This window comes from Sus scrofa, chromosome 1, assembly GCF_000003025.6.
Source record: "Sus scrofa isolate TJ Tabasco breed Duroc chromosome 1, Sscrofa11.1, whole genome shotgun sequence".
Classification (NCBI taxonomy): Eukaryota; Metazoa; Chordata; class Mammalia; order Artiodactyla; family Suidae; genus Sus; species Sus scrofa.
This window is the reverse complement of record NC_010443.5, coordinates 50,386,411-50,402,928: the sequence shown is the minus strand read 5'-3', so window position 1 is coordinate 50,402,928 and position 16,518 is coordinate 50,386,411. Positions and strand designations below refer to the sequence as shown.

General features: G+C 36.6%; 1 protein-coding gene across 1 annotated transcript in view; it reads right to left on the bottom strand.

Moving 5' to 3' along the window:
- COL19A1 (collagen type XIX alpha 1 chain) overlaps positions 673 to 16,518 on the bottom strand; it is a 357,863-nt gene continuing 342,017 nt past the window's right edge. The window contains 2 exon segments of the mRNA XM_003121272.5: positions 673 to 8,256; positions 8,438 to 8,515. Coding sequence (XP_003121320.4) covers positions 8,129 to 8,256; positions 8,438 to 8,515 — 206 coding nt within the window. The 3' untranslated portion in view covers positions 673 to 8,128.

Here is a 16,518-nt window from a genome sequence, read left to right as displayed (position 1 = left end):
CTGCTGTGAAAATGATTTATGTTTTGCAATTTTTCTTATAAATTGTATAAAGGCAGCTAAGCCAAAGCACTGTATTCATATCAGTAAGATAGGTGTTGCCTGACCACTCAAGCACTTTATTACTATTTACATAATCACATTGGCTTGCTGTGTTATCAACATCTATATTAACTATTGATCAGACTTAATATATTCATTTTATGTCACAGTGAATATGACTGACTTATCCCAGGCCATAGCACCATGCTCAAAACAGTCAATAGCTTCAGTTAGTTTATGTAACTCAATATTCTCAAGTCAGGGAAGTGAGCCCTAAAAGGATTTTTGAGATCATTTTTTTTCTTGGGTGTATTTTCTATACATTAAACATTTTAGCCCAGTTCCTTTGGTCAAATCAGTTCTTGTGTAATCTGTATTTGGATTTCTTTAAAGTTGCTCATAGTGTCTAGTTCTGTGCTTCTGGTATGAAGAGTGTTTAAGGACAATGATTCCAACTTGGCTATGTGGGTCAGCACCATTTACCCACCAGGAAGGACAGTCTTCCTTTGTGTGGAAGAGATAATTTTTGGAAATATAGACATCTGTCGTAACTACTTAAAATGATCTTTATATGAATGGCAATCCTTTTCAGGTACTGTGACATATAATCAAATAAACGCAAAGAAATTGCCATGTCTTTTCACCCAAGGTGGTTTTATTTTAACTGGAGTGACAGAATCAAATACAAAAAAAGAAAAATTAGATAACCCAATACATGTGTCTCAGTTCTATAATATCATAGTCATAAGAAAATTAAAAAAAATAAAATTTCAAAGAAAGTTCATTCAACTGTTTCACAAACTTGATATACAAAAGGCTGTACCACAAGCTCCACAAATACAGAAATCCTGGAAACAACCACTTACAGAGAGATTGTGCAAAACCAGCACATTCCAAATGGCGGGAACACTCTGTTATAAATCCAGTTCGGCAAAATTGTTTATAGAAGCAGTAAGTAAATACTTGACTGTGAAATTGCAAAGAAATGTATCCCGCAAATCTTCTCCTTGAAAGAGAGCTGATAAGTATTGAATTAGAACAAATCTCCTTCTCTAGCAAAACAGAAATCTTAAAAACCTCTGAGATATTTCTCAAAGTTGGATGAAATGTCACCTGAAGCACATTCTGGGAGAAGAGTGTGGAATAATTACAGGTGGTTAGAAGCGGGCGTGTTACTTAAGGGCAAGTGATTTATTTCTAGTCAGTGCTTCTATGGCATCATGATGTGATTTTCATCCCTAATATCTGACAGGTTGGTTAAGAACTATGGAAATCACTTCCCAGTGTGACTGAGCACATGCATTCCCCTGCAGAGTTTGGGATAATTGACTTTGTCTAGCAGAAGCTATGAATGAGAAGTTGCATCAGTTAAGATTGATTTGATTATTTATGGATAGCATTTCAAGCTGACTAAAGGGATATTGATGTTCTTAAACATCAAAAGTTAGTAAAATCTGATTTATTTGCAACCTGAAATACGATTAATGTAAATCCCCACTTTAGAGGATCACCTTTGACTGTATTATTTAATTTTTTGGCTGTTAAATCCTCTCTGATGTTTAATATCTCTTGAGTTTAAAAAGAGACCCATACAGGGGGAAGAACACTAGAAATGCATAATATCACCTATATATCAAGAAAGTTGCTTTTAAGAATTTTCTGGGAGCCCTGGCAAAAGATGTGAAAAAGCAATAGTAAAAAAAAAAAAAAAAAACACTAGCCAACTAATAATCTTGCTGTTTACAAACAGGAAATAGACATAAATTATTTAAAAACTCTTTCTAGAAAAAGAACAGTTCTGTTCAATAAATATAGGTCAAGTCTTTTTCTTTTTTCCTACAGTGAAATAAATACTTTCCAGTTGTGTACTTAGTCTTTTTTAGTGAGCTTGTGATCCAGGACATGGCAGTGCCAGTGCATATGGCTCAGTAAATATTAAATGACAATTGGTTAACTGTAAGTTTGTATGAGTCTAAATATACATGCCCAAATGTTCTTTAAATGATTAACCAGAGGAAGTGTAATGTATTTGTTAGATCTGGTTACCAGAAAAAGGATGCTGACTGACCTTATTTTGAATCTTAGTAAGTGGGAATCCACGCTAACTTTCCCCTTAACATGCCTTCACATCTTGTCCTGACTTGAATTTTTCTAACAATACCTAGAAAGAGAAGAGGTGACAGAAATTGGCTCCAAGAAACTTTCTAAGATTTATTTGAATTTGTCTCTGGCTTCCAAGTTGAAAATTTTTGTGTGAAAGGACTTCAGAATATCCCTTAGAGAACACATGGTTAATTTACTTAATTTACTATGTCATAAGGGAAGCATGGAGTTAATAGGAGTTAGGGGAGTTAATAGCTATGTCTCAGCAAACATCTACATCCACTGGCATATTTTGATGTGATTCATTTCTATTAAGGAAATGTGCTGTGTATTTAATCTCTTATTGCCTATTGGCTTATCACTAATGATGGAAGAGCTTTTATTTATGAGAAAAGTTAATTGTGTTGTTTCTTCTTGTGCTCAGGCCCACATGATTTACTAAGGAGATCACTTTGTGGGACAAACGTAACAAAGGACTGTCTGCTCTCTGACTTTTGTTTCTGCTTTTCTCATCCAAAGTCATTAGACCAAGCTTTTCACAAGCTGCCACAGAGATGGGCTTTTATAAACCTAGTTATTTCAAGCTAGGCATTGATTCATGTAACAAACAAAAGCATCATTACCAGCATGGTATCAGCCTATACCCTGCAAAACGCTAATGTGAAGGTTCTGTGGGCATCGGTGGGGCTCATGCTTGGTGTATGAGTGTGTTTGGATCCTCCCTGAGGTTGAGACCCACCAAGATGGACTGAAGTATGGAGCTGCAGCCAAAGAAGAAATGCTCTTAACAACTGCACCTTAGAATTCCCTGATTTAGGGTCAAATCCTTTATTGCTGAGATAAGTGACAAGCTCGTTATACATCATGAACAAATAGGAACCAAGGCCTCAAAGCATTATATCCACGTGGGGTTTAGCATAAAACTAGTGTCATTCCATTTAACACGAGTATGTTGAATTAAATCTTAAATACCTTGATGAGGTAAGATAGTGGACAAACAAAATGGGCAAAAAAATTAATCCTAAATCTTATTTTAAAAATAAATAGTTATAAAATATGCCATAAAACATTCTGAATTTAAATACATTAATACACTGAAGAATATTTAATCCCTAAAATGTGTTTTTAATAATACAGCAAAATAGAAAGTTGTAATGTAATTAGCATCTGTATACCCACATGCTTATTATGGTCAAGCAACACACACCCTTCTGATAAACTGAAATCTTACTGAACTACCCCCTATGTTTAGTGAAATCTACTACTTTATTAGTATTCACTTTTGACAAATTCCTGAAGCAAGTAGACAACTCCTTGAGTTGTAATCTGTATCACTACTGGATCTGAAGATGACTTTTTTTCCATTTAGGTCTTCTTAGACTTAGCTTGGTTTTTTATAAGCCTGTCTTTGAGGTAAATTTTTGCTGTTCTGGGTCTGCTTCTCTGGATGAGTTTTCTCTGTATTCAGTTGGCTCTTCATTCAATTTAACTAACTCGACCAGTTACTCTGGCATGATTTTGTTGAGTGAAATGCTCAAGTTATAGCTCCAGCTTCACCACACAATAAAACGAAAGTCATCAATTTGTCTTTTTTTCCTGAGAGTCCTAATAGTTAAACACTTTGATGTCGTTAATGCTACCTTTACTAATGAGTGAATACAGTTCAGTGGGCTAAGCTGCTTTGAAATAACAGGCATAAAAGACACAAATTCCGTTCTTGTCTGCATCTCTTCCTCTTGGAAGGCTGTGTAATCTATGTGAGAGTGGTATAAAAGGAGTCCAACCCTTCTCCCTTAGAGTGTTGAAAACAAACACTGGGACACAATGACAAACACTTGTGTGTATTAAGAAGGCAGACTCAAGACAAATGTGAGAAATAATTTAAAAGCAAGAGCAATGCACAAATTGGCAAAACTGTTCTGAGAATTCATTGGAAAAAACTTAAGCATATAACTTAACCTGGAAGTTCTCAGTATCAGGATATTAGTACCAATGTCAGGAAAATTTAAATGGTATTTTGAAAAATAGTGTTCCTTATCTTTTGTAAATAGTGATACATTTATAGAAAAATATAATTATACAAATTTAATTGTAAAGTTTGTTAATACTTTGAACAATATGGAGATTTAGACATTGATTAATTCTATAAATGGTTTACTTCTTGTGATAAGCTAAATTCTTTCTATTTGTCAAAAGAGACTTTCTATCCTGTTCAAAGGGTAGGATGATTACTCAAGTGTTTTCATGTTAATCACTAAAATATGAGGGTAGCACACAAAATAAAGTTACAAATAGTAAATTTTCAAGTTAACTAGGCATATAAACCCACTGAAGAAATAAAATTGAAACAGCTAACAAACCAAAGGTTATTGTGCCTGCTTCTTAAAGATGTTTAACATGAGGAAAATATAAATTAACAAAACAAGATAAAAAACATAAAATAACAAGAAGTTATTTACAAGAGTAAAAAAGAATAAGTGTAAAAGCAAAGAATCTTAGTTGTCCACTAAACTGTTTCTAGCTTTGTATTTCTGAACCTCTGTTCAGTTCTTCTGATAAAAGTTGCTCTAAACACCATCTAGTGGACAAAAGGAGGTATATCACAGGCTCTCAAAAGATGAGAAAGACTGCAGAAAAGCTAAATCTTCTTTAACTTCTAAAACATACTCATAAAAATTACTTTAAAATCAAAATATCAAATGACATCTTATACAGACAACATATCCTAAGATAATCACTTGAATTCTATAATGAAAATGACTAAAATTTTAAAGTTTCAACAATGTCATGAAATAGGAAATAAGCATATGGGATTACTTTAAAGTCATTAATTAAATTACTTTGATCACAAGGTGAAAAATTTCAAAAGTTAAGACTGGCTGTGTTTCTGTTATAGTTAGGAAAATGGTCAATGTCTTTAGCAGGAAAGAATGATGAACAAACTCATGAATTCTTTTTTTTTTTTTCTTTAGATTCCAAAGGCAATAAATATTAACTAAAGCCATATATTATTCTTTGTGTAGAAGGATTTCTATCTGACAGTGTTAACTGATCTTGGCAGAAAATGTTAGACTGGAATTCAGACATATTTATATAGGGCAAACACAGTTTTAATTATTAATTGCCATCGTGGCCTCTAATTGTTTTGGATTTAAACATTTATATTGTCTGGAGTCCAAACAAGAGCTAATTCAGGAAATATGATCATTCCTCTTCCCTGCTGTGGACATTATTGAAATCTGTGTGAAAGTAAACAAATGTTTTGGAATGGAACACAATGATGCAAGAGAACTGGCAACCACCTAGTTAGGGGAAAATGTCACACTCTACTTTGGGGCCTTATATTATCCACTTTCTTTTTAAAAGAATCAGGCAACTGCCGAATCTCCCCTTGGTGTTGTATTAGCTGGACACAGGCTTTCTTGCTGCCCTTGCTGCAGCTCATGTGTACAGAGCTGAGGACCGTGGGTACACAGGAGGCTGAGCAGAGGTTCGCTCCCCGTGACACAGCCCCGTTTTGCTGATTATGCCCAAAGTGGACTGAGTCATACATGTCAGTTTTAAAAAATAGCTTGAATCATTGTGACAGGTCAGCTTTGTCATACGTACCATATAACAGTCTATTCCCCTATTCTTCAAATCACCTGAATAAATTCAGATTCTTGCAACAGGAATAAGCCAGGCCAGCATTAATGGAATTTAGAAAAAGAAAGTTCCTAAAGATAGAGTTGGTAAGGAAGGATACATGACATATTCTCTGGAATTAAAATGAGCAGAATTTATAAAACAAGAAAATGAATTAAGTCTTCTTATGTATGTGAAGGGATTGACTCAAAGAAAACAAAAATACATCGAGCACTATTAGCAAAAAAAGTTCATGAAAAAAACGGTAAAATACTAAAATAAGTACTTCTGGATTAGCAAAGAGGCAAAAGGATAAAGACACCAATTAATATGAAAAATAATCTTAGAAAACATAAAAAATGTTTAGTTTTATGACAAATTCAAGTAAATTAATGAGTGGTAGGTGTGTTGTCAGCTTTCAGAAAATTCAAATTAAAGTTCCACAAATTAAAAGCTCAAAATATACACATAGCACCAGATTTTATATCTCTGTACATTTTGGGGGGATAAATAATCATTTTACTAAGAAAATGCCTATGTATATTACGATTGTGTTAAGTCTAAAACACAGCACCATTGTCAGTATTGCACAGGAAAGAAAATGAAGAAAATCAATTTAAAGTTAAAAACACTTGAAATAAATAAAATGACCTTGGAAGAGAAAAATAAATAAACTCAGAAGTGAAATATACAGCGTAATTCAACATGAAATAATCAAAAGGTTGCAGGTATGCATGGTCACGTAGACCCTACCTGACCAGCAGTTCCTCCATCTACAATGAAAACCAGTTCAAGCCTTGGGAGCGTTTGAACAAAGCCTGCCATCATGGAGGCACGCTCCCTGCACGACCCTGTTCACATTTTTTTTTTTTTCCAACTTCAGTGGGCTTGCCTTTCCAACTCATTTTTCAATTAAGAGATAAAAGCAATCAGCCTAGACGGCTCGAGCCAAATTGGAATCTACGCTGCTCCCGGCAGAGTCGTGGCCTCAGAGGTTCGAGGTAGGAGGGCCCTGCGCGTGGCGCCTTTAGGATCCCTGGGACTCATCACTTAGATTTCAGCAACATCCTCATGCCCAGTGTTCTAGAAAATCGTTTATTTTCCACTAACAGCTTCTCAAAGTCACAAGAGCCAGGCAATAAAACTACCGTCTAGCCATGTGGTTGGTGATCATGTATTTTCATTTCCAGTCAGAGGACTTGGTGTGGTAGCGCCTGTCTCCGCTAAAGGGCACGGACTCGTTGGTCTCTGTGCTGGTTGCATATTCGGTCTCTTTTACTGCCCTTGCACCTCTTGCTGCAACTTCTGAGAAACATCGTTCTCCAGTAAGCAGTTCCAGGCTTCAGCTTGTCCATAGGCATTGGCTGACATCACACATTTGTCTTCTAGGAAAAGGGGGTTTCTTTCCCAGTTGCCACAAATCCCATCCTTTGCTCTGATGGCTGGTTCTTCAAGTCTGAGCGTGATGAGGTCAGAGGGATAACGGATACGGGGGGTCCAAAGACCTTGCAAGGCCCTTTAAGCTTCAAAAGTACAAAGAGAGCTTGGTGCCTTCACCACCAAACACCTCTTAGGGAAAATAGCTGTTTCCCACAAGAGAAACTCAGTGAAGGGACCTCAGTGCTAGGCTTTGCTGTTTTTCCTCCTCTTTTATGCATGAGCAGTATATACTCATGCCAGTGGGGTTGCTTTCAATTGAGCTCATTGCACAGAATTAATATCATTTCAGTAGTTGGCTATGGTAGATATTGGGCTCCCTGATAAAACAGCCTCCTGGTTTTTTTTTCCCCCCAAAAAAATATGTTATGAAGTGAAGCTCTTATTGCCTATTTCTCTGCATAATTAGAATGGATATAGGATAGCATAAGAATTCTTAAACTATAAAAAGTAGTCAAAAAACATTCAGCAGGAGCCACACACTACATCAAAAAAGTTGATGAAGTTTTTAGCAATGATAGTAAATTTAAACACCAAGAAAACTTTGTCTGAAACTTTAAAACTGAAAAACCAAAGGCCGAATGCAATTTGATGAGACTATAAAAAGTACATCACCATCAGGCTACCAACCATAGATGTCATTTCCTCTTGAAGAAGAACTTATGATAAGATTTGCTTACATATTTCATAGAAAACCCTGAATAAAAATCATAACAATGGTGAAGCAAAACAAATGGAATGAATTTGGAAAAATTTTAAAAAGGCTGATATCACATATCCTATTGGAATAGGATTCCAATATTTGCTTTTAATGTCTGGCCTATATAAAAGAAAAGTCACCCACATATCATGAGGGTTTGATAGTATGAAGGAAACTCCAGCAGCAAGGAGAGATGCCTCGGAACCATGTCTTCCTCTGGTGTGCTTATTCCCCATCTGTCCGTGGATGGCCGTGGGATACAGGATAGAGGCAATCTTCTGGGTTACATCTTCCACTAGGTCCTGGGGGGCCTTGGGGCCCTGGAGCCCCTGGTGAGCCTGGCAAGCCTGGAGCTAATGAAATAAAAGACCCCATCAGAAGGCAAGTCAACATCTGGCTCTTCCTCCCTCCCTCTGACCAAGCAATGTGGGTCATTCAGTGTCACCTGCAGGAATACAGAAGGGCCACAGGGGAGAAGGCCTGGTTCCTCTTTTTGGAGGCCAGCTCATGTTGTGAAGAGAACATCACTATTACCTGAAGTCCCAGGAAGACCCGGATTCCCTGGAAGCCCAATTCCCGGCTCCCCTCTTTCTCCCTTCTGTCCTCGGTAGCCTAAGTGAGAGATGTATAAAAAGTGAGACAAAAAAGTAAGAGCGTCTTATGGCAACAAAGCCCATGTAAGAACCATGTTCTTATTCTATGATTTTGATGTAATTCCTTCACTTAACATAAAGTATATTAGCTGTTTCATATTAATCATATATTAACATATCAACAGATTTGGTGCAAAAGGCAATATAAACCTTAGAAACATGCAGTTACTATACAAAGTTCCAATTAGGCAAACTCTTGAGAGTGAGATTTTTGGCATTGAAAATAATGCCTGAGTAAGTCACTCATACCTTCTTTCAAATTGCTTTGACAAGGTGTGTGAGCCCTCTTCAGTAGTGGTTCTGGCTGGAGAGCAGGGACAAGCTAAATACAAGAATTAGGCTAAAAGAGTTCTGCTTAATGTGAAAATAATCTGATAGCCAGAATCTGGACCTTCATCCAAAAATTAAAGGGAATGAAAGGAACAAAAACTCATGATTTTAATAAATGGCAGTAAGAGTTAAAATATATCTGAATCCACCCAACTCAGAAGTCAGGTCTTCATTCACATTACTAAAACAATATAGGAGAGTTAAGGTTAAGACAGCAAGCCATTTTTTTTTTTCTTTTTAGGGCTGCACCCCCTGCAGCATATGGAAGTTCCCAGGCTAGGAGCCACAGCCACAGCAATGTGTGATCCAAGCTACGTCGCATCTGCAACCTACACCACAGATTTATGGCAACACCAAATCCTTAACCCACTGAGTGAGGCCAGGGATGGAACCTGCATCCTCATGGATACTAGTTGGATTCGTTTCTGCTGCACCATAATGGGAATGCCAGCAAGCCCATGTTTTAACATGGCAGTTCATCATACTTCCAAAGGACTAGGATCTTCAACACTGCTTTTTAAAGCAAGAGGAGATTGAAGGATTCATTTGAATTTACTTCATTGACTTAAATGAACCACTCAACCAAAACAAACTAGGTCTAAGATCTGTATACATTAAAATTTTTTTAGTTAACTTTTTTCATTTTTTGAAGTTTTATTGAGGTATATTTGATATATAATGTGATAATTTCTGCTGTACAACAAAGTGGTTCAGTTATACATACACACACACCCAATCCATTTCAGATTCTTTTCCCATATGGATTATTACAGAATATTAGGTAGAGTTCTCTGTGCTATACAGCAGGTCCCGTTGGGCAGTCATTTCATATAACACAGTGTGCATATGCCTGTCCCAAACCCCCAGTTCATCCTTTCTCCTTACCTGTCCCCTTTGGTAAACATAAGTTTTATTTTCAAAGTCTGTAAGTCTGTTTCTGTTCTGAAAACAAGTTCATTTGTATCCTTTTTTAGATTCCACATATAAGTGATATATGATATTGTCACTCTCTGTCTGACTTACTTCACTTATATGTTTTAAGATGAAATCATTCTTATTCTTGTATATGCTTGTTATCACCTGAGCTAGAAGAGTACAGAGCAAATTTTGCTTCTGGAAGCCCCTTATCCCTGTTGTTTATAAAGCATAAAGCACTTTTTTCTCTGTGTTTTATACACTGGCATCCATGTAAGACTTCGAAGAAAAGGTTCACCCTTCCAAATCCATTATTTAAACATTTCTGTAGTAAAATAACATTTACTACTTGAAGTATATTTGCTAGTTCAGCCCCGTTCCCACTATTACAGAGACCTTGTTAAGCTGACCCTTAAGTCATCTCAGTCAGTGCTTAAGACCATAGGCTAAAAAAATGAGGAAGAAAGAGAAATAACTGAAGATATATGAACTTTTGCCTAACAAGAGGGTTAATAACACTGGAACACAATTCCAAATGAAGAACATAACTGTTAAAAGTTGAATTTAATCATTTTAAAATTCAGTTTTCAGATTTAAATATACTGAAAAATATATTACTCCTCATGGATTTCAGTGCATATAGTATCATAAAACGAGAAATAATAATCTGTGTATTTGTTTAATAGAGTAAAATTTACATGCCTCCTGTCAAATATAACAACTTATTTGTACAAATCTCTCAGCTTGTTAGGTTAATAATGACCAAGTATTAATAAATAAAGATTTGAATTGCACAAAGCACACGACAGCTTTCTACTCTTAAATTTCCTAATAAGGTCCCAAGCTCATTCTTTGTGAAGGTTGCCAAAAGCCATAGAGTCTTATTTTATATTTGCTTCATGAGAAAACTTCAGATAGGAATGCTAATAAGGTCCATAACAGCTGTCTCATTTTCTAGAATTAAACTTTCACCCTTTTAGGGTAGGCCTCTCTTGAAAAGACTAAAAGGTTGGTCAGTCTGCAAACAGATATATTTTCATGGCATGTAGGTGCAGCATGATGGTTTGATAACAGTGAGGCTTATGTAGGAAAAGAGAAATAAAACAACAGCAGAATCCTAATCCAAAGCATCTAGAGGCACTGGTCATTGAAGAAATGTGGTTCCTGCTACTGTGTTTCAGGTGGTAGACTTTATGTCCAGAAGTGAAGTTCCATTTCAATCCCAGGGATTTAGTTCTGAAGTTGTAAATCTGTGCATGTATATGCATACTGGAAAAATGAGGTCAGCGAAAATGTTACTGGCATCTGGGGAGGAATAAATTCTTCACATGGGGCCTTACACGTACTTGGCCTGCCTGGTTCCAGCCCACTAACTGACAACTGTGCCTTCATCATTTTGACACACACATGCCTCCCACTTCCCAAGGCCCCTACTGCTAACAAATCTGAAAGGTCAAATCCGTATCAGTTACATGAACTACTCTCTGGGCCACTGGATTACAAATAACAGAAGGTTTCCTTCATTACAAACCAATAGTAGCTAAACTTTATAAGTTCAAAAGAAAGAACAATCATCCTCCAAAACTGATGGAAGATAGAATCCTAGATCTGTCTTTTCCTACTAATTCCACATCCACTCAGTGTGCAAGGTTCTTTCTAAAATGGATAAAGCTTTCAGGTATGGTATCTCTTGGGGATTTCATGTATAGTTATCTGTTCTTGAGGATTTTCACAGAGGTGGAAAATCAGCTATTTGGAAAAAAATTTAAGTAAAGTCCGTTTAGGGTTCCTGATCAAGATAGTGAGCTAGAAAACCCTGAGCTCACCTCCTCCCATGGACACTCCAAAACTGTAACTATATATAAAACAACTATTTCTGAGGATGACCTGAAGACTAGCAGAATAGAATTTCTACAATTGAGGATATAACAAAAAGGCCAGATCAAGATGTGTTGGAGGGGCAGAGGAGTAGTCTAGTCAGAACTCATAGCCCTGGAGTGCCACCCCACAGTAAGGTTATCACAATTGAATGGTCCCCCTGAGGAGTGAGAGGTCCAAGACCCACGTCAAGCTCTCTACCTTGGGGGACCTGTAATGGGAAGATAGGTCCCCACTGCCATTTTCAAAGCCAGGGTCATGTCTGGCTTTGAAAACCAGCAGGGCTTATGTCCAGGAGAGGCTGAGGGCTGTGGGACATCCAGACTCTGTTCTTGAGGAGCACATATACAAACTAACTCACTCCAAATCCCAACATAGAGGCAATAGCTTGAAAAGCAACTAGGTCATATGAGAAAGAGATTCATTGACTAGGGGATGTAAAACCCCATTTACGTCAGTGGATAGATCATCCATATAGAAAATGAATAATGAAACATTGGCTTTAAATGACACAGTAAACCAGATGGACTTAATAGATATATGCAGATTATATTTATATACTATATATATACACAAATACATAGTAGATATATATTTAATAGTTACATGCCCCCAAACAGGAGAATGTGCATTCTTTTCAAGTGCACATGGAACATTCTCTGGGACAGATCACATGTTAGACCAAAAAGGAAGTCTCCATAAAAATTTAAGATTGAAATAAAATCAAGCATCTTTTCCAATCACAACAGTATGTAACTAAAAAAATGACCATAAGAAAACTGAGGAAAAAAACCCAGACATGTGGAGACTAAACAACATGTGACTAAACAATTGGTCATTGACAAAAATCACAGAGAAAATTTAAAAATACCTTGAAACAAATGAAAGTGGGAAAATGACCTTCCCAAATCTACAGAAAACCTCAAAGACCCCTCTAGGAGGAAACTTCATAATGATACAGACCTACCTCAAGAAATAAGAAAAATCTCGAAAAATTCTAACTTTACATTTAAAGAAACTAGAAACAGAAGAACAAACAAAACATAAAGAAGGAAGGAAATAATAAAGATCAAAGAGGAAATAAATAAAATACAGACCAAAAGAATAGGAAAGAGTAATGAAATCAAGAACTGTTTTCTCTCTCTCTCTCTCTTTTTTTTTTTTTTTTTTTCTGAAAACATGAGCAACAGCAGCTAATGAACCCAACTAGGATCCACGAGAATTTGCGTTTGATCCCTGGCCTCCCTCAGTGGGTTAAGGATCTGGTGTTGCTGTGAGCTGTGGTGTAGGTTGCAGATGCAACTTGGATCCTGTGTTGCTGTGGTTGTGGTGTAGGCTGGCAGCTGTAGCTCCAATTTGATCCCTAGTCTGGGAACTGCCATATGCCACAGGTGTGGCCCTAAAATAGCAAAAAGAAAAAAAGAAAAGACGAGCAAAATTGACAAATATTTCACCAGGCTCATCAAGAAAAAATGAGAGGACCCATATAAACAAAATAAGAAATAAAAGCAGAGAAACAATAACTGATATCAGAGATACAAAAACCATAAGAGATCACCATGAAAAATTGATGCCAACAAATTGGACAACCTAGAAGAAATAGATAAATTCCTAGAAACATAATCTTCCAACACTGAATCAAGAAGAAATAGGCTATCTGAACAGACCAATCGCCCATAATGAAATTGAACTGGTAATCAAAAAACCTCTCAAGAGAGTCAAAAGGACTTCACAGGTGAATTCTACCCAATATTTAATGAAGAGTTAATACTTATCCTTCTTAAACTACTCCAAAAAATTGAAAAGGAAGGAACCCTTCCAAACTCATTCTATGAGGCATTACCATGATACCAAAATGAGACAAGGACACAACAAGAAAAGAAAATTACAGGCCAATATTCCTGACGAACCCAGATGCAAAAATCCTCAACAAAATATTCAAACTGAACATAACAAAACATTAAAAGGATCATACACCATGATCAAGTGGTGTTTATCTCGGGGATAGAAGGATGGTTCAATATCCACAAATCAATCAATGTGATACAAATGAACAACAACAAAAAAAAAAAAGAAGAAGAACTAGACAGAAACAGATTCATACAGGGAAACATAGATGCCACAGGGGAGGGAGTTGGGAGGGTAGTGGGAGGTTGGGCAAAATGGAGAATAAAAATGATTAGGAGAGTCAAACTTCCACTAACAAAATTAATAATTCACAGGAAAGTACTATACTGTACAGAAAATATAGAGAAGAATATAATAACTTTTTATGGTGAACAATGGTTACTAGACTTACTGTATGTCTTATTTAGGAAATAACATTTTATAAAACTGTCATAGCCATAGATAGTGATTCCTCTGATGGATCTGGGTAAAATCAACTGAAAACCATCTGAAAAGAATTCACCATCCTAGATGGCAATGAGAACATTCTTGATTCATGGGAAGAGGTTGAAATAACAACATTAACAGGAGTTTGGAATAAGTTGATTCCAACCCTCGGGGATGACTTTGCAGGGTTTGACTTCAGTGGTGGAAATCACTGCAGATGTGGAAACAACAAGAGAACTAGAATCAGAAGTGGAGACTGAATTGCTACAATTCCATGATCAAATTGTAATGGATGAGGGGTTATTTCTTACAGTTGAGCAAAAAAGTGGTTTCTTGAGATTGAATCTACTTCCTGAATCTTTAGATGCTGTGAGGATTATTGAAATGCAACAAAGGATTTAGAATATTACATGTAGTTGATAAAGCAGTAGCAGGATTTGAGAGGACTGACTCCAACTCAGAAAGAAATTCTACTGTGGGTAAAATGCTATTAAACAGCATTGCATGCTACAGAGAAATTATTCATGAAAAGAAGAATCGATACAAGCAGCAAACTTCATCATTGTCTCATTTTAAGAAATTGCCGGAGTTCCCGTCGTGGTGCAGTGGTTAACAAATCCGACTAGGAACCATGAGGTTGCGGGTTCGGTCCCTGCCCTTGCTCAGTGGGTTAACGATCTGGCGTTGCTGTGAGCTGTGGTGTAGGTTGCAGAAGCGGCTCGGATCCCGCGTTGCTGTGGCTCTGGCGTAGGCTGGTGGCTACCGATTCGACCCCTAACCTGGGAACCTCCATATGCCGCGGGAGTGGCCCAAGAAATAGCAAAAAAAAAGACACACAAAAAAATAAATAAATTGCCACAGTCACTCCAACCTTCAGCAACCACCCTGATCAGTCCGCAGCCACCAGCATGGAGGCCAGACGCTCTACCAGCAAAAAGATTATGACTCACCAAAGGCTCAGATGATGGTTAGCACTTTTTTTTTAGCAATAAAAATAATTTCCAATTAAACTATGTACATTTTTAAAGACATAATGCTATTGCATACTTCACAGACCGCAGCATAGTGAAAGCATAACTTTCATAAGCACCGAGAAACAAAATTTGCATGATTGGCTTTATTGCAGTGTTTGCTTTATGGCGGTGGTCTGGAACCAACCCCACAATATCTCCGAGGCATGCTTGTAGTCTCATGTCAATTTTCTCATTGCTCTCTCCATGTCTCCTGCTTCTCAGATGAGCAAACTTTCTAAAACCCCTTTAAATTTTTATCCTTCCCTAAAGATAATAAGATAATAAAGGACATATTCTCTAGTGCATGTTTCAAACCAAACCACTTCATTTCAAATGATAATGAATCTTTCCTGAAAAACTCTGGAAAAAACATCCCTTTGAGATGTCTGAAGAGCCACCATCAAACAGAATTTGTGAGTGGGCAGGACACACAGCATCCTGCTCAGACCACATTCTGTTTCTCCTTCTGTGCTGAGTTTCTCACTTCGGCTTTTCCTCAAACTCAGTCCAGCTGTGCCAGGAAGAGGACAAATTCAGCTGACAGCATCTGAGGTTTGTATAGTCCCTGGGTAACAGTTTTATATGCATTTTTGTTCCTTTCTGAGAGAACTTTTAAATCAAGCAGAGCAAAGCTTCGAAGTTACTGCATAACTTCATCTTTGTGCATTTAATATCTATTTATCTACCAGAGAAAAACCTTTCAGTTCTTGTCAACTTTTGGCAAGGCACCAAAAATCAAACCACAGCCCTGTTTTCTTTTTTACAGTAGATTTCCTAGAGTCCTTAGACAGGATTATCAATGAAGCATAATTACAGGCAAATATTCCTAAAAAATGAATCCCATATTTCACAAGTTTTTTTTTTCAGCTGCATTTCTGGCATTTAATAAATACTGAAAAGGAGATATCATGCAAAAGTTGAGGAGACAACTGAGTTATAATCAAGATATGCCTGTTGTCATAAACCCTCTGGTGGGACAAAATTTTGTAAATTTTACTAAATCTCATATGGGGAAGTCTTTCAAATTATATATACAATGGAATAGAAGCCATGAAAAAGGATGAAATAATGCCATTTGCAGCAATATGGATGGACCTAGTGATTATCATTCTAAGTCAGACAAAAACAAATATCATATGATACCACGTCTATGTGGAATCTAAAAAAATGATACAAATGAACTTATTTACAAAACAGAGAGACCCACAGACAGAAAACAAACTTATGGTTACCAAAGGGGAAAGGGGAAGGGAGGGATAAATTAAGAGTTTGGTATTAATTTATATAAACTATTATACATAAAATAGATAATCAACAAGGACTTCCTGTATAGAACTGGGAACTATGCTCAATATTTTGTAATAACCTACAAGAGAAAAGAATGTGAAAAGGAATACATGTGTATTTATTATTTGCTATACACCTGAAACTAGTACAATATTGTAAATGAACTATATACTTCATTTTTTAAAAAAAATTACATCTAAAGCCC